The sequence below is a fragment of the Copadichromis virginalis genome, linkage group LG3 (genome assembly GCF_057382275.1).
Source record: "Copadichromis virginalis isolate Kocher_CV1m ecotype Utaka linkage group LG3, C_Virginalis_male_GT1.1, whole genome shotgun sequence".
Classification (NCBI taxonomy): Eukaryota; Metazoa; Chordata; class Actinopteri; order Cichliformes; family Cichlidae; genus Copadichromis; species Copadichromis virginalis.
In genome coordinates, this window is record NC_140620.1 from 49,412,120 (window position 1) to 49,433,036 (window position 20,917).

General features: G+C 40.5%; 1 protein-coding gene and 2 non-coding genes across 3 annotated transcripts; 2 read left to right on the forward strand and 1 right to left on the reverse strand.

Moving 5' to 3' along the window:
- Positions 1-1,308: 1,308 nt before the first annotated feature.
- Positions 1,309-20,762, forward strand: spag17 (sperm associated antigen 17). The gene is made up of 49 exons (XM_085451502.1): positions 1,309-1,576; positions 2,012-2,152; positions 2,636-2,695; positions 2,827-2,955; positions 3,323-3,449; positions 3,553-3,768; positions 3,896-4,050; positions 4,241-4,384; positions 4,951-5,020; positions 5,138-5,256; positions 5,418-5,618; positions 7,100-7,204; positions 7,340-7,490; positions 7,594-7,788; positions 7,910-7,947; positions 8,047-8,163; positions 8,437-8,591; positions 8,763-8,875; positions 8,967-9,037; positions 9,331-9,591; positions 9,725-9,839; positions 10,144-10,284; positions 10,413-10,523; positions 11,349-11,506; positions 11,635-11,737; positions 12,074-12,222; positions 12,373-12,487; positions 12,624-12,778; positions 13,004-13,166; positions 13,322-13,782; positions 13,916-14,101; positions 14,316-14,455; positions 14,843-14,973; positions 15,197-15,330; positions 15,427-15,615; positions 15,738-15,851; positions 16,012-16,063; positions 16,188-16,296; positions 16,392-16,442; positions 16,729-16,822; positions 16,919-17,030; positions 17,201-17,240; positions 17,356-17,420; positions 17,734-17,861; positions 18,333-18,493; positions 18,697-18,757; positions 18,966-19,113; positions 20,417-20,549; positions 20,630-20,762. The coding sequence occupies exons 1-49, from the start codon at positions 1,469-1,471 to the stop codon at positions 20,637-20,639; spliced, it is 6,405 nt and encodes a 2,134-aa protein (XP_085307628.1). The 5' UTR covers positions 1,309-1,468; the 3' UTR covers positions 20,640-20,762.
- trnam-cau (transfer RNA methionine (anticodon CAU)) lies at positions 4,455-4,526 on the reverse strand. Its single transcript has one exon. It is a non-coding gene; the product is annotated as a tRNA-Met (tRNA).
- Positions 5,720-5,790, forward strand: trnag-gcc (transfer RNA glycine (anticodon GCC)). Its single transcript has one exon. It is a non-coding gene; the product is annotated as a tRNA-Gly (tRNA).
- Positions 20,763-20,917: the final 155 nt, after the last annotated feature.

Here is a 20,917-nt window from a genome sequence, read left to right on the forward strand (position 1 = left end):
CTGCATTACGATTGAAAATAATGAATATATGAACGTTGAACTGAAGGCTCTTGTCCATGGCTGCTATATTTAACCTTTATCTTGTTGCTTGGCTCATATTGTAGAACAACTGTTTCACCATCCTTTATAGCAGACCTTCCCAAAGTGTGGGCCCCGCCCCCTAGGGGGGGGGGGGGGGGGCGGTATGAAAAGGGAAAAAAACAAAAAACAATGCTTGGACACTGCTAGCAGGGGGCTCCCACACAAACGCAAAGCAGGAGATGAAGCATAGCTGAACATGTTTCCAAACCAACTTCATTCTAAGCCAAAGACTAAAAAATATGGTGAAGCATATCTGCCCTTTGGTTTCACACAAGTGCTGAGGTAGGTCTCCCCTGCAAAATTAATTTTCCCTTCGTCGGGAGCAGCGCTGGGCTCTCCAAATCACGGACAAACAGTATCCCACATTCTTGATTTGTGGTTTACAAACACTTGTAATGACTAACTACTCCTGACATTTTGGAGATGTTGGCTCTTTATACACTAAAGTTACAGCGGGATACAAATAATATCAGACTGATCCTGCCACGATTTGTTCCCCGTTCAAATCATGGACAAACAGCATCCAACAGCTGTTTATGTTTTTAAACCCATTTTGCACAGAGAGGCTTTTTTTTTTAAATGTATTGATAGCAATGTTGAATATTATTACACAGGGAAAAAACAACTACATGTAAAATAATTACACCGTGAGGCCTCTGCCTTTCTAAATGGAGGGACAGTAACTGCGTGCTTTATAGGGATTTAAAAAAGTGTATGTGCCGTCATTATCTATTCTCAGTTGCTCTGGATCACTGTTTCTATCACAGAAATTAATCAGCTGTTTTCAGTGTTCAGTGACAATATTGCTCAGGTTTGAATCTATTCAACTGGTAAATGGGAGCTCTTTTTTTGGTTAGGTTTACAAAGCCAAATGCTTTGAACTTAAGAACTGATTACCATGTACTACTATAGATATAACAATCACTGAAACTGTGTAAGCAACGACCTGGATTTGGTTTGTAAAGTTTTGATTCACGATGGGTTGTGACTCTGCTGTGAAAGCGCAGCTGCAGACAAAGTATAATACGGCCACCTAGTGGAGACAGCAAACGACAGCAACATTGGACTAAAAGGTTGTGTCTTTAAAAACGAAGCAGATTTTATTATATTCTAATTCTTGTTTTCGTACCTTTTTACTACTAAAGTCTAACACGACGAAACAGCGAATTTGTAAACAGGAAGGCGCGTTCCGTCAAGCTTTTGTTCTGAAAGTCTACGGGAAGTCCCACTCTGAAAACATTACTTGACACTCGTGCCCTTGCGGTTACCAGGGGCAACATGAGCACCAGATGACAACTCACAGTTAGTAATCTAAAGTTGATCTCTAACTCGAAAATTGCATTACTGTTTTCACTGCTCTGTGTTGTTGAATTACCACTAAGCGGAAATGCCACCAAAGGGAGCTAAAAAGGGCTCTGCTAAAAAGTCCAGTACTGATGGAGGCGCAGTAAACAAGAACTGGGAGACTGGTCTCATCAAAGCAGAGTTTGAAGAGGTTTGTCGTCTCACTGACCACTTTTTTTTTGGCTGAACTTAAATAGTTTGTTGGAAACATTTATATCCTCTTCACACTGAGTGAATCTCGCAGTTTTCTCATAAGGCGTTAGCCGAGTCTAAGGGCAGGTTAATGGGTGCGCGCGCGCGATTAGCCAGATCAGGCAGCTTCGATTTTTCAGACCGGAAGTTATAATTTCGACATCCCTAAATGTTATTAGTAAACGTTGTTATGCTTCTTAAAAGCTTTTTATTCTTTTTTTTTCTTTAACGTAATTTTTTTTCATTTGTCTTAGCATAAATTGCGCCATCACTGAGCCTAAAGCGAGCTGTCATATACTGCAAAGCAAATATGTATAAATATGATATGAAATAATGTAGCCTGTGACTGGGGTGTATTGCAGTGGTATATCGTAAAACGTATTGCCCTTCCCAGGATTCGTGGCAGGCATGTGTGTCTTTTGTGGTTGGGAGAGGTCCGCAGGAGGAGGAACTGATCCAGGCGCTGGCCTTGGCTGTACAGGAACCGCAACGCAAACTTTTCACCTTGCTAACTTGGGACGACACGCTTGCAAAGGTACTCTAACTTTGTTACTTCCTTTATATTAAAGGGACCTGTGGTGTTGATATAACACATTTTATATTTTATTGTTGACTCTACTAGACTTGCTTTACATCATTTACACTTAAAAATGAGCCTACTTTGTCTCAAATGATGCATGGCGGTGTTAGTGACTGCGTCATGATACTAACGCCTACCAGCAAGAAGGTCGTGGTTCGAATCCATCAGCAGGATGAGCCCTTTGGGTGGGTGTTTGAACCTACCTGGCTTTCTTTCTGGATGCTCAAGGTTTCTCCCACATTTCAAAGGGCATCCCTTTTAGGTGAGCATGTGGTAGTCGTCGTATTTGACTGGCTCCTATACAGAGTTGACTTCACAGTTGCGCTTAAAACTGGGATGGACCTTCCAGAGCTGTGTTTAATATTGCTTAATAGCTTATAGCTTAGTAATGTACCATTCATGATATATATTGTAAAGTAAAATCCTTCCTCTTTGCAGATCCATGAGCTGGGGAATCCCAAAGCAAAAAAACCCGACGATGCCCCCATGTTCTATCAGGTATGCTTTGGAAATTTTTACAGGAGTGACTTTGTGCACCATGCCAAAGAATAATGTTGTTTTTATGTGACGTGTTTCAGTGTAACAGTCATTGTTGTGTGTGTATTTACAAGTGTCTGTGTTTTGTGTAGGTTACAGAGCCAGCTAAACTGCTGCTCGATGCAGGAGAGGGGATTCCCTGTGACCTGATGGCAAAAATATTGAAGTTCCAGCTGCTACTTATCAAAGCCTGTTATCAGCAGAGGTCAGATGCTAACCAGGTAAATGACTTGTTATTTAAGTGATTCTTATTCCTTTATAATTAATTAAGGTGTTGACAGGGCGTGAAATTTCACTTTCAGTGTTATCTTACTAACACTACTAACATCTAGTTGTTTTTAAAAAAGATTTATTGTAACTCCAAATTCTTTGTATTTTTGTATTCACCCCTGTAATATTACATTCTTCGTTTGTGTTTCACATGTCATGGGTACATGGCCTATACTTGGTTAATGGTCAAGTATTGTTTCATTCAAGACAGCTTTTGTACCACCAGTGATATAATTCTGAGTTGTAGGTACAAAAAAACCCACAAAACATTTGAGATGTTCCTCAGAGTCATATTTTTAAAACTGTTTTATGTTTAAGGCTGAGGAGGAAAAGACAACAGTCTCTGATAAAAAGGGAAAGGGTCCTCATACACCGGTGATACCACCCAAGGAGAAGAAGACCAAGCTGAAGCGCAGGGGTGATGTTGAGCCACCTACTTTCAAAGGTAAAAGCTGATGAAAAGCTAAAGTGGTAAAGATTAATATACTTGTTCAGGTTGTTTCGTGCTTTAAAATCTTGTGCGCACTGATTTTGTGTCTTGGTCATAGACGATGAGCCAGAGTGGGGTCCTCAGCACTATATTCTAATCCTGGGATTCTACCAGCCGCAACTGATAGCGGGACTTGATGCCATAGGTGTTCATGTGTCTAATGTCATCAAATTGTGTTTGGAGTTCTCCCAAAATATGGAGGAGCAGCAGGATCACCAAGACAGCTGTGAGGGAAATGAACAGAGTCTCAGAGCTTCGCCGGTTTTTGATGCAGGTAAGGAGTAAACAGTAAATCTTCTGTTTGCTATCTTCAGTAAATAGTAGATTTATTGTCTGTTATAAGAGAAGTATAAGACATGTATGTTTACACTGCATCATCATTTTTTCTGCGTGTACAAAAGCTGTGCAGGAAAGGAAGTTGAATGAATTCTGGTCAGGTCTGAGATCAGTTTTGGACAGCGGGCCACCAGACTCCAGGCTCCATGATGTGGTTCAGCTCAGCTACACTGTTCCTCACTTCTTGCTTCCCTTTGACGCGCGGGACCCTGAAACTGTGGTGAGTAGATAAGTGTTTAACATATCTGGTCTCATTTTTGAGTTTATTAGAATATTGCACATTATTTTGTTTTTCTGTTATCCAGTTTGAATTATATATTACATATCTGCTTTGTTTTGTTTAAGCATCACATGACGTGACCTGCTTTTTACTTGAAATCCGTGTCTGTGTGTCTATGCTGTGTGTCCAGCTGGAGTTGGGAAGCCAAATCTTTGACGGTGTGGCCAGTCTTATCTATGACTGCCTAGACGTCAGAAGGCAGTATCAGCAATACCGGAACAATGTTAAATTCATCAGTGTGCCTGCTGTTGTGAAGCACTCAGAGCCTGTGGAGGTAAATATATGTAGATACAGTTAGACACCGGTAGTTTTCTTGAATGGATTTATTTTATAAAATAGGCTTGTAGCAGAGGATGGTTTCGATCCATCGACCTCTGGGTTATGGGCCCAGCACGCTTCCGCTGCGCCACTCTGCTTACGCTTGTGATGTGACTCAAACCCACAATCCCTGGCTTAAGAAGCCTATCCATTAGGCTTCATGCACTGGTTTTAACCCACTAGGTACAAACCAGTGTTCCCTAACCTGCACTTAACCCTCCGTTTTTGGCTTTATCAAAACAAAATACAAAAAAGATTGTCAATCACACTATCAAAATAAAAGTGTTGATATTCTGGTTGGTAAATGTGTGGGTTTTTTTCAAGAGTATATTGAGGAGGATAGATCTAGTCTGAAATGAATCCTCTCACAATCAGACAACATAGCTTTTTATCTAAAAACAACACTCCAGATATGACCCACAGCACTGGTCCTGAACCTCTACACTGACATCATTGTTTTTCTTTCTCTTTATTTGTTGATATTTGTCAGAATGGAGATGATTTTTCTGTTCCTTGTGCCAGGTTGTGTCAGCAGCTCCAACCCCACTCTCCAAGAAGAAGTCAGGTCAGGAGGAAGCCCCAGGAGACCAAGGTGAAATTTTGTTATTGTTAATGTTCATCTGGACTATTTTGGTATAGTCTTGTTTGGCATTTTGAATTAAAACCTCCTAATCCTTTCTCTTTTTAATGGTTTCTTCTTGGTGGACAGAGAACAGGCTCCTTCCTCTCTCTCTAGATGTGGACATGTGTTACTATAACAACCTGCTGGACCTGGTTGCTCCTGAGGCCTGCTCTGTGCCTTTGATCCTGCACTGTATGTTGGAACAGGTATGTGTGCATTTGGTTTTGTGAATGTGCAGTTTTGCTCTGTCTCTTACTGTGTGTGAAAGACGCATTTCCAAATATGGTTGATGGGAAAATGTTGTGTGACTGATTAATGAATAGCTAAAATGAGGACATATTAGAATTTGTACAATTTGTGTCTCTAGGTGGTGATTTCTGCAGAGCAGTCCTTGTCTGCCCACCCCCATGTGGCTGAGGACTCCAAACCTCTCAGCAGCCCCTGGTTAGACCACCAGCTGGTCAGCTATATGCTCCAAAACTTCTTGCCACTAGTACAAAAAGAAGAGGAGAGACTCTATGTATTAAACAACCTCCTAAACACAGTACAGAATGAAGAGGATAAGAAGGTATAGGTACCACTGCATAACAATACACACCTAGATAAATCCAAAGAACACGTGCTGAGAAGACCACAAAAAATCGCTAAGCCTCCAGCCTAGTATGTGAAGCATTGGTGGTTCAGTGGTAGAATTCTCGCCTGCCACGCGGGAGGCCCGGGTTCGATTCCCGGCCAATGCAGCAGCTTTTTTTTTTTTTTTTCCCCTTCTTCTTTTAAACAGAAGGCGCCGACTCACAGGAAGATAAGGTCATATTTCTGTGGACAGGATTAGTGTCAGACACTTAAAGCTGAATAGCAAATCCCCACAAGCTCTTGTGTTATGATAATAGAGCACTTGCGGCAACATTCCCTAAGTAGGATGGGCTTGGTTGTGACGTATGGGGGATGGGTGGGGTAAAACACTCGGTTTCCTGAACATGTGACAGGAAAACCATGTCATCTATTTCATGCTGTTTATGCATGAAAACATTTTTTCATTTTTACAGAACAAAAGGTTTTGGTATTCAAAACAATTGTATTTTTAATGAACTCAAACTCACATTTAAGTCATAACTCAGTCACATGTATGCATTAATAGAAGAATCCAATTCCAAATCTAATTCATCAAAATGAATCAGATATGGATTCTTCAAGAAATACTCCAATATAATAATGCTTAACACGTCCTTATTAATCCTTATTGTAGAGATTAATCAGAGCTGCGTAATGCTGAAATAACACGTACAGCACTGAGTAACCATGCTACAAATACATACCAGTGGACCACCAGCAGATGGCGCTATATTCAATGTGTAACTTTAGCAGAAATATTGAGGTTTTCTGTATATATGTCTAATAAATACTAATACTAAGAAACCAGCCATGAGCTCAAAGGAAGAAAGATTTTGGAGGGTAGGACAGGATTCCTTTAAATATGACTTTGCTTATAAGATTTTCCATAAGCTCCTTTTAAACATTCACTCTAATCATGAAAACAGCTTGAAGCTGCTACTTTATGAACATATGCATATGCATTAAGCTGGCTTTTTATTCCTGCATACAGGAAATTCACATTACAGCACCAGCATTGTTCCACAAACCCCACAGAAAGCACAAAAACACAGTTTACATTGCTTTAGTTGGGAGATTTTCACTGAGGCCTTAAAAATACTCCAAACACTTTGCATGTTTATGATAAGTGTTCCCTCACTCAGAATCACAACTCTAGGTCAGGTTAACATGACTCTTATTTAATATATTTGACATTTTTGACATTTTAACAAATTCTTACTAGGATCTGTTGCTCATACCAGCAAAGAGAAATTTTATCTCCTGCTTAAGTGAAAAACTTGATCAGAAACTAACTGCAAATAATGTTGTTAACTTCTATCAGAAAAGGTTTATAAGCTCCAGTTTAACAATGAGTTCTGGGTTCTCAGGTACGCTTAGAGCACAGTGTACAATTTATTAATGTTTCTCAATTTTATTATCTTTGTTTATCTGTGCTAGAGGCTAGTGGCGAAATTTGGAGCAAGGGAAACTGACAGGAAGACTGAGCAACCTCTGGTTATCAGACACCATGATGAGCGGGCCCAGCGCTTGAGAGACATCAGTGTAAGTAATTTTATTGTATTTTAAAATCAAGTTTTTATGTTGTCTGTGTGTGATTTTTACATGATATTAAGAAAATGACTGCCTGGTTTAACAAGAGCTGCTGTGTATTTGTGTACATGCACGTGACCCTCTTAGGTGGTTCAGGATTTCGATCCGACAGAGGTGGAGTTGTCCATGATGAGACTGTCTCCGGTGTGGGAGATGATCGAGTCAGTCACTCAGCAGAAAAACAGAAAATCTTGTTGGATGTCCATCAAACAACAGCTACAGCACTACTGCACAGATGGTCAGAACCTGTGCTTAAGGCCTCGGGTCAACTCACTGTACCTGCTTACAGTATATGTTGGTGAATCTTGTAATAAAGTTCTTGATTCATCGGCTTCCTACAGATGATGTGTCATGGCCGGAGGTGGAGCGTTTTTTTCATCAGAGCGTCTTGGAGGCTATGCCGCTGTCCGGGGTGGATCAGCAGGGTGTGTTACGTGGAATAGCAGACCCAGCACAGCAGCAGACATCAATAGTAATCCCCTGGGATGACCCGTTATCCTTTGCTAAACAGCAGCTTTATAACATGAGGAACAAAGGTCTGATGTTATATTAGTTAATTCACTTACTGTTATGTTATGACACTTGCTTACATGCAGTATGTTACATTTTACAACTCACTCATGAAACACCCTACATCACTGCTTTACTTTACTATAGATCCAACATTTCTTACTGACGAGCCTTCTAACAGAGAGGTATTATTCTTATATTTATCTCTTTATTTATTTATTTTTTTAGCTTGCTTTAATTTAAAAAAAAAGAAAACAGCAATGGATCCTGTATTTTTCCCCCAGGAGCAGAGTGGTAGAGTGTGTAGCCACCTGGACTTACCTGACATACAGAGCTGTAGGTTGAGATCTCTGTTTCACTGGCGCTATGCTGAGCACCACAATGCCACCGTCCTGCCTCAGGTGATATATCTGTTTTATCTTGTTAAATGTGTTAGGGGTGTCACATTAGACGTACTGTGGTTACTACACGTTAAGTCTCCTCTACTCTGAAGCTTTAAATGTAAAATGCAAGAGATGAAATGGGCTTAATGAGCAAACTAAACAAAGTTGAGGCTATACTCTGCAGCAGTATTATGTACATCCTGCAGAAAAGCAGAAAACAGCACCGTTCTTTATGTGTTTTTACAGTTTGAGGCATTTGCTTGGATATTTTGACTTCCTTCTTTTGTGTAGTTGCTCCAGTTAGCATCAGAGGAATACTGCTGCTTGGACACCTTCAGAGGAAGCCATAACAACATCCTATACTTTTTTTGCCACAATCCCATGAGTCCTCAACGCCAGTCCAGGGAGTTCTGGCATGTGGCTCTTCACACCGATGTCAAGTTCAGGTGTGAAATGATGCTTGTTACAAGAGGAATAGTAAGAAATCTTTTGCTGATTGCTTTCATGGATGTACATGTCTGTGTCATAGCAATGTGTTGGAACCGAGTACTCACTCCTGGATTCATTAAAGAGCGTAATCTGCAGCTCACTCTACATTGTCCTGTCTGTCTGTACAGGAGTTACTTTGAGCATGTGGCAGATACTGTTTCACAGTGGACGAGACAGGAGGAATCAAAGAGAGACACAACGCAAGACGGAAACGACACTCCAGAATCTGATTCTCCAAAAGGTATCGTACTATAGTGATCAATATGTGGCTCTACCGATTTAACCTTGCTTACCTCTGTATACATATAATATGTGATTTCTTCCTGGACTAGATGACAATACTGTTTGTTCTTCCAAGGAGGATGAGAGAATGGAAGTCTTCATCAGAAAAGGCTCCCTTAAAGTCAGTACAGGCTAACACACAAGTACACACACCTGAATCTGACATGGAGAATTTCATAGAGCAGTCTCATTTCTTATATCCCTCAGATGCTTTTTCACAGAGCAGTTAAGTAATAAATTCATGAGTTCAAATTCATGATCCAGTTCTAATAGTTCCAGTTTTCAGTATTTTATGTGTAAAGTACGTCTAGAGATAAAATAAGATTTCTCATTATCTCAGGCTAGAACACAGCCACATTAAACTACTTTAGAGTCACCAAAGTGTTACATGGTTACAGTATTATGGTGTTACAGGCCTGGAAGTTGGAGCAGGAGCGTCAGAAGGAAGAGGCGATACCCAAAAAGTCAAAGAAAGAGGATTTGCCGAAAGATAAGCAGCAGAAAAAGGAGGATAAGTCAACCGACAACAAGAAAAAGAAAACGTCATCTGATGACAAGAAGAGCAGGCCAGGGTCGGAAGGCAGCTCAGCCAACCCTCCCACAGAGTCAGCTATCACAACAGCGCCCCCTGTGGATGAAGTTGTAGAAGTACAGCATGCAGAGGAACCTTTCAATGTGAGCGCACACACCTAGAACCCATTACAGAACTAAACTCGTGTTTTGGTTAAGGTCTTGATAAGTGAAACAGCTTCGTTCAGGTTAAGTAATAAATGACTCCATGCATATGATGTGTGTGTCCAATGTTTAGGGTTTCACTGGCTACATCATGGATGGAAAATTGATCCATGTGTCAGGTTGTCTCCAGTACCTTTTCCCCTCCGATGGAGGACGTGTCACTGTGGAGACAGTCAGCTTTGTTCAAGGTACGGGATCTGTCTGTGTTCTTCATGAATCTAAGCAGACCTTCAACTACAAACTCACAAACAGCTTACTTAGACACTATAGAAAACTACAAACATGTGTTATATCTTAAGATAACATAAAAAGTTAAACCATTCATACAGTTTTTCTCCCCCTCCCGCAGCTATATTTCCCTAAGAATGAAAAAAATGTTGAAGTATTTATGAGCTTAGTTCCATTATTAGACAAATGACACCATAAATCAATGAAAAACATAAATAAAGCAAAGGTCAAATATTCCTCAGTAACACATAGTTTTTCCTCCAGGTTCCAGCCAAATGAAAGTCGTTGTGAAGAAGGATGGACATCATTTCTACACACACATCAACCAATTTGTTGTTGATCCTGCAAAATGTCTCCCTCATAACCAAGACAATAAAAACATTGAACCGGAAAAGGACTGTAGAGGTAAAGATGCTACCTGTTGTAATTTTAGGCTACTTTTTTATACACCTGTGTAAATACCACAGTTATTGTGAATGATATGTGATTTATAGACTCATTTAGTGTGCGTGTGTGTTTGCGGTCTCTTTCAGGGGCAGAACCTGCGGAGATAAAAACAGTGAAGCAGGGCTCCTTCTCAGCTGTGCTTGACAATAGAATTCGTCTTTCATACAGTTTCTACGGTCCCACGGGAGAGCGCACAGGTATTACACTCAGACATACAGTACATATTTATAAAAGAAAGTCTTTTTTTATACTTAAAGTTGCAAACGGGTTAAATACAGTACTGAATAGTTAATAAACTCAGTGCATCTGACATTTATTAAGCCTGGAGCATCAAGTTTAAAAGGCCTTGACTGTACGGGTAGCGTAGTGTTTTTGTTTGGTCAGACCTGCACTTTAGTAACCCCTTTGCCCAGTTATCGATCCATCCTTGGCTCTTCTTCTTTTTCTTCTCTATTTGCATTTTATCTGCAAACTCAGTATTCTTTTTTAAGATTATGCAGATGGCATCCATTTCTACGCCCTAGTGAAAGACAATGAAAGAGGGCAGGATACATCAGGTGATGGAGATGCTTTTCAGTAGCTTCCACAAATGTCAGTCTATCTTCACTGTGGGTCAGGTTAAATCACTGTCCAGTAATGCTTCCTTCTGGACACATTTCAAAACTTTCAGTGCTTCCACACTCGCTCTGACATTGAGGAGGGTATATGTGCATTTATTTCATCCTGTCTGGATTTAACTTTAAACGGGATAGGCTCCAGCTTCCTCACAAGCCTGAATCGGATGAGCAGAAGAAAGCACTTTGTTGCTTGGCTTGAATTGCTACAGCTTAGTGCCTTGCTGATGGTCTACATATTATATATTTCCTTTTTACTGCACTGATCTCACTTGTTGTGAGCAGCTTCTGTTTAATGTCCCATGTTGAGTTAGTTTGTCTCTGTTTGATTTATAGTCTTCTTTGTGATGTGAAAATCCCTTACGTGTTATTAAAGTACTTTTTAAAATAAAGTTATTATTATTATAGTAATTTCCCAGGAAACCAAAGGCAAAGTAGCAGAGACATCTATCGCAGACCCCATTCATCTATCTGCCTCCATCCACTGCTCCAAGGAAAAAGATGCAGCGTCAGTTCCCTCAAAGACACAAACCACATCCAGTCAGTTCAGACCTCCAGAGGCCCAGGTTAACACACATTTACATGTTTACAGAAAATAATGTAGATTAATGTAGACTATATGTACGTGTACACATAGGTTTTTAGCCATAAAATATGTTCTGTCATTAGACTAAATATGTAATGTATGTCTAAGGGTTGTGAAGGTCAACCAGCAGAGCAATCAAATTCGTTCAGCGGTCTCAGCCTCTCTATTCCTAATGGCCTCATGCTGCAATATCTGCGAGAAGATACACAAGGTCAGTAACGGATGTGTTTAGAATTTATAGTACCTATGCAGTCAATTTTGCAGACTCCCGTCCTTGGTGCAAGTAGGACCCTGTTCGTGCTCGTAGAGACTCATCTGTATATCTTCTGTGCTCAAATCCACCTGCTTACCCGCTTATGTGCCGAGACTAGTGCCACATTTTGGTGGCCTATCTACAAATAGCTTGAATTTAATGAATGTGTCTTTCATGAAGTTTTAGCACAACTTTCTGCACCTACTATAATCCCATTAACCATCTGCATATGCTAAAGAGTCATACTCAAATATATATGACATGATTTGTGTGTGTTTTTGTGTCCATGTAAAGAAGGAGGTATTATGGTGAGACAAAGCTTTCCTCTACATGGCAAAGGAAAGGCAAGACATCTTCAGGACACATCCCTCTCCAAGGAATTGTCCCGTATTATCACCAGCCAGGGAGCTGTGATCCGTTACATGAGAGATGGATCCACAGAGGTACACTCATTCATACTGAGGCACATATTGAAATAAATATACAACTGACTCCAGGCAGGTAGTTCTTGAATAGCTGCACAAATTGTTACATGAAAACGGTGAAGAATCATGCCCGTTTTTTCTGGCTTCTCTTATTTTTTTGTACTGCAGGTGCTGTTTGCTGATGGCTCAGTCAGTTTCAGTCAGGATTCTGGTCCAGTGTGGGTCCCTGACTCTGAGGTTCAGGAGCAAAACTCTGATCAGGAATCTGAGGACAGCAAGAAAGGTTAGACTGGTGTACCACTGAATACAAAACAGCGCTTCTTCTGTCTCGTAATGAGTGTGACGGGGCGCTTGCTGGGAAGATAATTAATTTTCAGTGGTACAGTTATACTCTCTTTGCATGTCTTGTGTCTCTGCAGAACAGGGCTCAAAGGAGGGGACTAAGGATCACAGAGGGTGTTGGTTAACTACAACTCCATGTGGAGATCGCATCTGTACTGTTGGGACCACACACAAAAACATGCCAACCACGTCCCTTCTCACTTACAAGGCTACTGACCCCATCACCCATCAGGCAAGAAAGTACTATTTCTTCTAAATTATACAGGCTACCAACATTGCAATTAAGTCCATAATAAAAATGTGAGAGTTAAAAAATCCTCACGGTGCTTGGGGGCAGAAATTTCATTTCAGAGTACCTTGAAGTATATGATATATAGAGAGAAATGAGACTCATTCTGAAATCGTCTTATGCTTTTCATCGCTAACTTAGCTCGCTGACTCTGGTTTCTTGTGTTAGGTGATGCTGAACCGCGAGGATCTGGTGGTTTCTGTCCAGAACCCAGATGGGTCTGTAGTTGTAGAGCATGCAGATGGAACCAGGATTACCAGCCTCTTGCAAGAAAGGCCAATGAATGCAAATCCACACTGTTTGCTGCGCACTGGTGACCAGCAGGCACACAGTACATTGATCAAATCCATACTCAGCAGTAGATCTGCACTTACAGATGACTACACAAATATATGCAGTATACATGCTATCACCATTAAAATACATTATAATCTCTAAGCAGATTTTTATATCTGATTTATGTTCCTGTGACATTTACTTTTCCAGGACAGCAGCCAGGGAGTGTAACCCTTAAATCAGCCTCTCAAAGTGCAAGCGACTGCACTGAGTGTGTGGAAAGCATTGCTGGGGACATGGATGTCAAGGACACTTGTCTCAATGGAGACATCAGCAGGAACAGTGCAGGGAATGCATGTGACCGGGAGGGAGCTGTTCATGTGTGCACAAATCTGAATCAGTGCGGATGTATGTGTGAAGAAAAAGAAAGTACTGAAAGTAGTGTGCATATGAATAGTGAACATGGTGTGTTTGCCAAAGAGACTGCGACTCAGAATGTTGAGACTAAAGGGTGTGGGAAGGATGAATCAAGGATGTCTGCTAAAGAGCGGATGGTGTTGGTAGAGAAGGAGGGCTGCGCCACAGTAGTGATGTACCCAGAGCGTCAAACGGCTCATATCTTTTTAGCCGATGGAACGGTCGTCACTGGGAACAATCAAAGAGAATACGAGGTGCGTGATTTGCCAGCAGATGGCACCAAAACTTAAATAAAAACTTGGAACTATGACTTTAAGACATGGATAAGGCTGCACTTTGACACTTGTTTGCAGAACCGTTGATCCATATTTGTGCTTTGTACCCAAGGTGTTCCCATCCAGTGTAGGAGTCCTGTCCATCAGAAGCGATGGAACATGCGTGTACTCCTCAGACCCACTCGTAACTCCAAGTCCAAAGGGGTCTACTCCCACTGAACAGACAGGAATTTACACTATGAGTCATATGGGCAAAGTGGCCTGTGAAATTACAGACCCTGATGGGAACCATTTCCAGGTCAGTGTCTCTGATCACAAGATAGTGAGCCTATGTTGCTGTGCAGGTCTTTTTTTAAGGTGGTTAGCATAGGAGGAATGTGGGAATTTGGATCAATGAAATAGTTTGCTATATTCTTAAAGTCTCAAAGAAAGACCTATGATGGGAAAAAATATAGAAATTCATTAAGCTCGTATTATTTTTAGTTTCGGTAACATGCTGAACTTTGTTGCAGGTTATGGAGGATGGGCAGATATCTGTGCTAAACTTGAGACCTGCTACTAGCACGCTTAAACAAACGGAGGAAGAGCTAGAAAAGGAAGAGGACAGTGAAACGGATGGGCCTCGTGAAAAACCCAGAGAGCAGTGTCCCAGGTAGTTTGGCTGATTGTGTGTATGTTGTGTGTGTGTGTCACCATGGAAAAATGCAATTCTGGAGAAACTTAAGCAACCTAAAAATGCCCTTTTGACTATTATTTCTGTGTTTACATGAAACAGCCATTATGTAATAAAGTTGTAGTGACTACTGAGAACTTGTATGTCAAAATGTCAGCAACATCCACTCGTATTTCAATTGTTTTTAATTGTCCACAAGATCAAAGAAAAGACAATTCACAGGGCATTTAGTAAGAAAAGTCTTATAAACTGTATTTGTTATGTTTTTTAACTCTCTAAAAGAAAGGTAGCAGAAATGAATGCCAAATAACTAAACTGATGTCCGGAATTGTTACTCACAGTCTGCAAACGTATTTTGTCTTCCAGGTTGTTTCTGGTGCATGGGGATGGCTCAGGCACTGAACTGCTGAGCTCTCAAACTGTAAAGGAGCTGCTCTGCCAGGCGTACTTGGACCCTACCATAGCACTGTTGAAGGAACAATTGGCAAACACACAAGGTTTAATGTCTCCTAAATCAAGAAACAACTGGACTGAATAAAATTGTTCTATGGTTTTTGTTAAAGAATGTCCCTCAAAAAACTTCCACATAGTGTATAATGACAGTTAACTGTCTCTAATGTTGAGTGTACTTTTGTCATTCTGTTACATCAGGAGATGGATAAAAGAAACTATTCAGTTAACCAGGAAGTAATGTGAGGTTTGTGGGTGTGTCTGTTCCAGATGAGTTTGGCATCACTATCCTAAAGCCCAGCCACCAGAGTGTGTGGTCTCAGTGGTTGCTTAACAAACAGAACCCTGAAATTACCCCTCCCAACCTCAGAAACCGCAGCTGGCATGACTTCCCTGCAGTAGAAGTATGTCTATACATGCTTACACATATCACACACACACACACACAGAAACAGCACTTGAAATCCATTTTACTATTTTTGCGTTCCTCTCAAATCCAGAAGAAGAGTCCAGGTCCTCCATTTGGTACTGACGTAGTGTATAATTTGGGTCTGAGAATGAGGCCTGCAGGTTCTGCAGTACATCATCGGCCTGTCAGGAGCTGCCCTAAGGTCCTGGAGCTGAGAGAACTATACCAGCACCGACCATTCACCACACCACTCAAAAATACTATCGACTCACGATTAAAGGTAAAATTATTCTTTATCATTTGTCCCCAAAACTGGAGTTTGTGTTAAAACATTTGAGAAAGATATAAATCATCTCGTTAATGTGACTTCAGACATATCTAGAAATGTGGCTTTTACTGCAGGAATACATCGAGAGTTTGATGGAAAGAGAGCAACGGTCAGAAAAGATGAAAGTTAAAGACCCTCGCTCTGAGGAGGAGACTGCCCATGCCAGTGATCTCATCAATCTGATTTTGGTAAGCACACACACATACACATATTGAGTATAACAATGATAATGTTTATAGTTATAGGGAACATTGTGTGGCTCTTTCCCTCTACTACATACTGGCTTCTAAAAGTAAACCTTGTACTATAACATAAAGGACAAAAGCTGACTTATATTGCACTTTGTAGTCTTTTCCAGAGGAAGATGATGCCAGTCACACCATTGATAGGAGGATTTCAGGTTGGTAAGACAAATCTATAAACCAGTTCATTTGGTTTTTAGAGTTGACTTGTACCTGATTTAGTCCTGGTTTGGTGTCAGAATACTGAGGGGAAAGTACACCTTTTGTTGTATGTGTCCACAGAGGACGTAGCCAGTCTGTACAGCCAAGGAATCTGTAGCCCAGCTGAACAGTCAGATGTTTCTCAAGACTTTGCCACGGTACAAAGTGACAGCTTGGAGAAATTAAACCGGTACGTGTGCTAAAATAATCTCATCTTCACTAAGGTGAAAGTTCCAGGTTTTAATCTGTGTAAATATGCTTTTGAAATGCTCTTTTTCTTTCCAGTTGTACCAAAGACAAGGATACAACATGGACTGAAAAACTTACACAGTACAGGTAAAAACATTATTACTGATTGTGAGTAATAACCTTAATATAACAAAGCAGCCTTTGCATCTTAGCCTTTTTTAGGACTTGTATAGGACTTAATCTGGACATTTGTCAGTCACATTGGTTTGTAGTAATTGTAGAAATGACTTTTCGTCTCTCTTTTCCTGAGTGGGTTTTATGAACAGAACTAGAGCTACTGCAATACTTTCAGTACTACTAACAGAAAGATAAAAAGAAGTACTGCCACCGTTAAAGTTTGTACTATTTTTCTATTCTTGTGTGTGTATTTTAGGCAGGAGATGCGTGAAGAGAAGATCTACAGAGAGGCTATGAGGAAGAGGAGCGTTGTTCCCTTTTTCCACCCAGAAAATATTCCCCTGTACGAGGTACTATATTCGCTTAACATCATCTTAAAGGATTCCCAGTCGATTTTTCTCTGTGCAGTGTATAAAAACACGAAGCACCGTTTCTGGTTTTCTCAGAGTCTGCTACAGCAACAAATACCTGACATGAGGAGTTTGTCAATGGCTCTCCCACCATTTCCCAAGTCGGACAGTACTGAGGGCTTCCTGAAAGATGCGCCACAGGAGGACAGTAAGTTATGATACCTTTGTGAGTATTTACTAGAGGTATAACTTGTTTTAAAGATGTTTTTTTGATTGGAATCTTCCCAAAAAAACAAAACAACAGAATAAATGAGTCTTAATGGTGACTTCAGTGACATGAAGCTGTTTATTAAACTACATTTGTGTTTGGCACTGCAGCTCCAAGGCCTTTAAACCCAACACCGTCTCAGTCTGCAAGGTAATAATGAGCAAATTATGTTTTGAACTGTTTCTCCTGTTTAATTTTTCACTCTGTGATTTAGCCACTTACAAAACTGTCATCATCAGGGCTTAATCTGTGTTTTTTCTTTTAGTCATTCAGCAAGAAGTAGCAGGGTGCTAGAAAAGAGACCCACCAACCCCACACCTCAGTCTGCTGGTTTGTTTCTAACCTTCTCATGTTTTATATTACTATTAATTCCTGGAAACCTCACCAATAATGCATCAAATATTTTTTAGGACAGAAATGACGTAAAGCCACTGTGAACATACAGACATGGAGCAGTATGATCAGTCAGAAACTGCACTCTGTGAGGACAGAGGCAGAATTTTATTTACATTTATTTAGATCGTTGAATCTCTGCCAGGACTTGATGGCTCAGTACAAAGACAAATAATACTGTATATGATTTACACTTCTATGCAAACTTATGAATTATCCTGTGTGTGTCTGTGTGCGTGTACACGTCCAGGTGAAAGCAGTTGGAGGGATTCTTCTAGGAAATGCAAGTCACCACAGTTAGATGTGAGTGGAAAGCCCAGACAGACTACAGTCACCCTACCATCCTCTGTCCTCGGCTCTAAATCCTGCAGTGCACCGGTACAAAATCATTTTTGTTTTTTTGCCAAAAATGTGCTGGTCGAGTTTTTGTTTTGGGTGGTTCCCTAGTATTAAACTTGCTATTGGTTAATAGTATTACCACCTATGGGCTCAATGTTTATTAAGAGAAACTTTGAACTTACATTCCAATAGTTCATTTTTTGTTTGTTTGTTTGTGAAAAGTAAAATGGCCCTTGACGGGACCTTTAGAGGATCTATACGTTTGTGCCATTATTATTTCATAACCTGAAGGATTTTTCTCCTCTCTTCATCATCAGTGGGGTGATTAAATCCCACTGATGATGGAGTGAGCCTTTTTATCGCTGATATCCTATCAAATTGGGAGTGTTAAAAAAAGATGTTCCTATAATACCATTTGTACACATACTTTACCCTATATTTTTATCACGGTAGTATCAAGCTGCCAGTTTTTCATTGTTAACTTTTCTTTGTCTATGTCCTCTGTTGAAGCTCCTGCAGGCGGAGGAGCAAGTGAGGAGGAAGTGCCAAACAGGTGCCATTGTGAAGGGCTTCCAGCTCATCCCATCGAGCGTAGACTTTGGCACGCTGAAGGAGGGCACCTCCTCCACCATTATTGTTGTGATGAAGAATGTTGGTTTTGACATATGCAGGTAAACCACCAGACAGATAGAGACAAGGGATTTTAGGTTTTTGGGGGTTATTTTTGTAGTCTTAGGTCTTGTTTCAATTGTCTTTTAGTACCTCAGAAAGAAATGAGGACTGTTAGGTGGAGGCAATTTATGGGTCACCTTCAAGTCCAAAGGGAAAACTCTGACCTAACTATTTGTGGTTTATTTCACTCTGTCGCTGCCAGGTTCCATGTGAAACAGCCTCCTCCTGCTACAGGCCTCCGGGTCATCTACAGCCCTGGCCCTGTAAGTTTTCATTTTGATGTTTAATATGAAATAAAAATTTAATGTAATATAATATTTATATTAATGTTCCAGCCACTGCGTTTCTACTTTAATGCTATTGAATTAATTGTATAAATGTTCAAAACAGCTGACATTTTTTGTTTGTTAAAGGGTTAAATTCTACTTCCTTCAACGTCTCATAGGCATATGTGGTGTCTTGTTTTACTAGGTGGCTGCAGGTCTGCAGGTCGAACTGAAGGTTCAGCTGTTTGCAATGTGTGCTGTCCAAGCAGGGGAAGTAGAGCCAAAGAAGTTAATCTCCCAGGAAATTATCATTCCTACTGAGAAAGACATCCTCTGTCTGCCAGTCACTGCTAATATCCTTTGAGCACCTAAAGAAACACATTCAGTTTAGCTTTTAATTTTCTTACTAGAAAACAGTGTTTAAAAAAACAAAAACTTCTCTTCTGACTTCCGAAACAAGTGAGAGAAAAGTTGTGTATAAGAGATCTGCCCAGACTTAGTGAGTAACCAACACCAAAATGTCAAACATACACGTCTGAAACAGAATCAAACCCAAAATAACAAAAAGAAAAGGACTGTTGCAGCTTTCTTTTGCTACACAGTGAATGGTATTTTCAAGCAATGGCAATTTCATCTCTGAAATTGCTTTTATTCGCATCATTTTTACCTGTTATTGGTAAATGCTAGCAACAAATCCATCTGAGTTTAGCACAAAATGCAAAATGAAAATAGAGTAGACCTCAGCCAGCCTACATTCACTGGTTTCACAATCGACAATCACATGTGGTAATACTACGTTTTTGTTTTTTTGTTTTTTCTTTTGTTGTGGTGACATTACTATAAAAAATAAAAGTAATCCACTGGGTTTTAGCTCCACAGATGCCAGGAGTGCTTTAATTCTAGGAAATACATAAAATTGGTGGGCTGTGAGGCAGCTGCTCATTCTTTGAATCAGGATGTGCCAAACCCCACACTTAGGCAAGCGTAATGCGAGTGTGTTACATGGTGACATGGATAAGTGTTGGATAAGTGGTAGTTGTTTTGGTTAGTGCGAACAAACTGCTTCCAATTTTACAGTAGGTCTAAAGTCCATCACTGGCCATCAGGTCTCTCAATTCCCGTTGTTCTTCTTCCAGATCTTCCCCAAATTGCAGAGCCATGAGCTTCTCCAAGATCTTATCCATACTGTGTTCAAAAAACACAGTCTGAGTACTCACAGCCCTGCCCATCGCGTATCCGGCAGCAAACGTCTCCGCAGGACAATCAGGCTCTCCCAAGCCCAGGAGTTGTCAGTTTCATTAAGGGACCAGTTGATAAAATCCATAATTCTTCTTTAGGTTTTTAGAGAACAAGTCTGGGAGACTATCTTAGGGTTAAAGAATAAGCCAGACTATACAACTGACATGAGAAGCCAAGCAGGAAAGATAAGGGAGAGGGAGAGGGAGAAAGTGCGACCGCCTCCGTCAAGAGCCAAGAGAAGGATGAAGGATTTGTTGTTGCCTAGGTTATTATTCCAGCCTCAATTTTATGTTAAAAAAAGATTTTCTTGTGTAACTAAGATTCAAAGTTACTGCTGATATGAAATTTCATGAAGATGAATGAAGATTCATGGCGTGTGTGTTGAAAGAAGTGATGTTGGTCCTTAACTAACTTCACCTATCCTTCCTGAGGGATTATATGAAATTTGGCTTAAGGACCATAGCAGGGTCCATAAAAAGAACATCTCCAAGGTCTTCCAGGCTTCCAGCTGGGCAGGGAAGCGTCCTGATCAGTCCCGCAGTAAACGCAGGTTAGTGTCTTACACCATGAAATAACATCTTTAAGATTCAGACAGAGGATAAGTCACTGATAAAACCGTTTTGTTTTCAGGACATATTAAGGACTCCAGCTTCTCTCAGTCAGATTTCACACCTTTTAAGCCTTCATCACATTATAACCATCTCACGTTTGATTATTTCTGATAAATTGTGATGTTTGATGTGAAATAAAAATATTAACCTAAGTAATTGAGGCAATTGAATTCTTATGTGTGACCATGTCTGCTTGTAACACATTATGATAAATACCTGCGCTACCTAATGTAATTTGGCTCGTACTGTACGAGTTAGAGCCGTGCCTCCTGAGTGTGGGCGCGTGTCTAGCTCTACGGGGGAGACT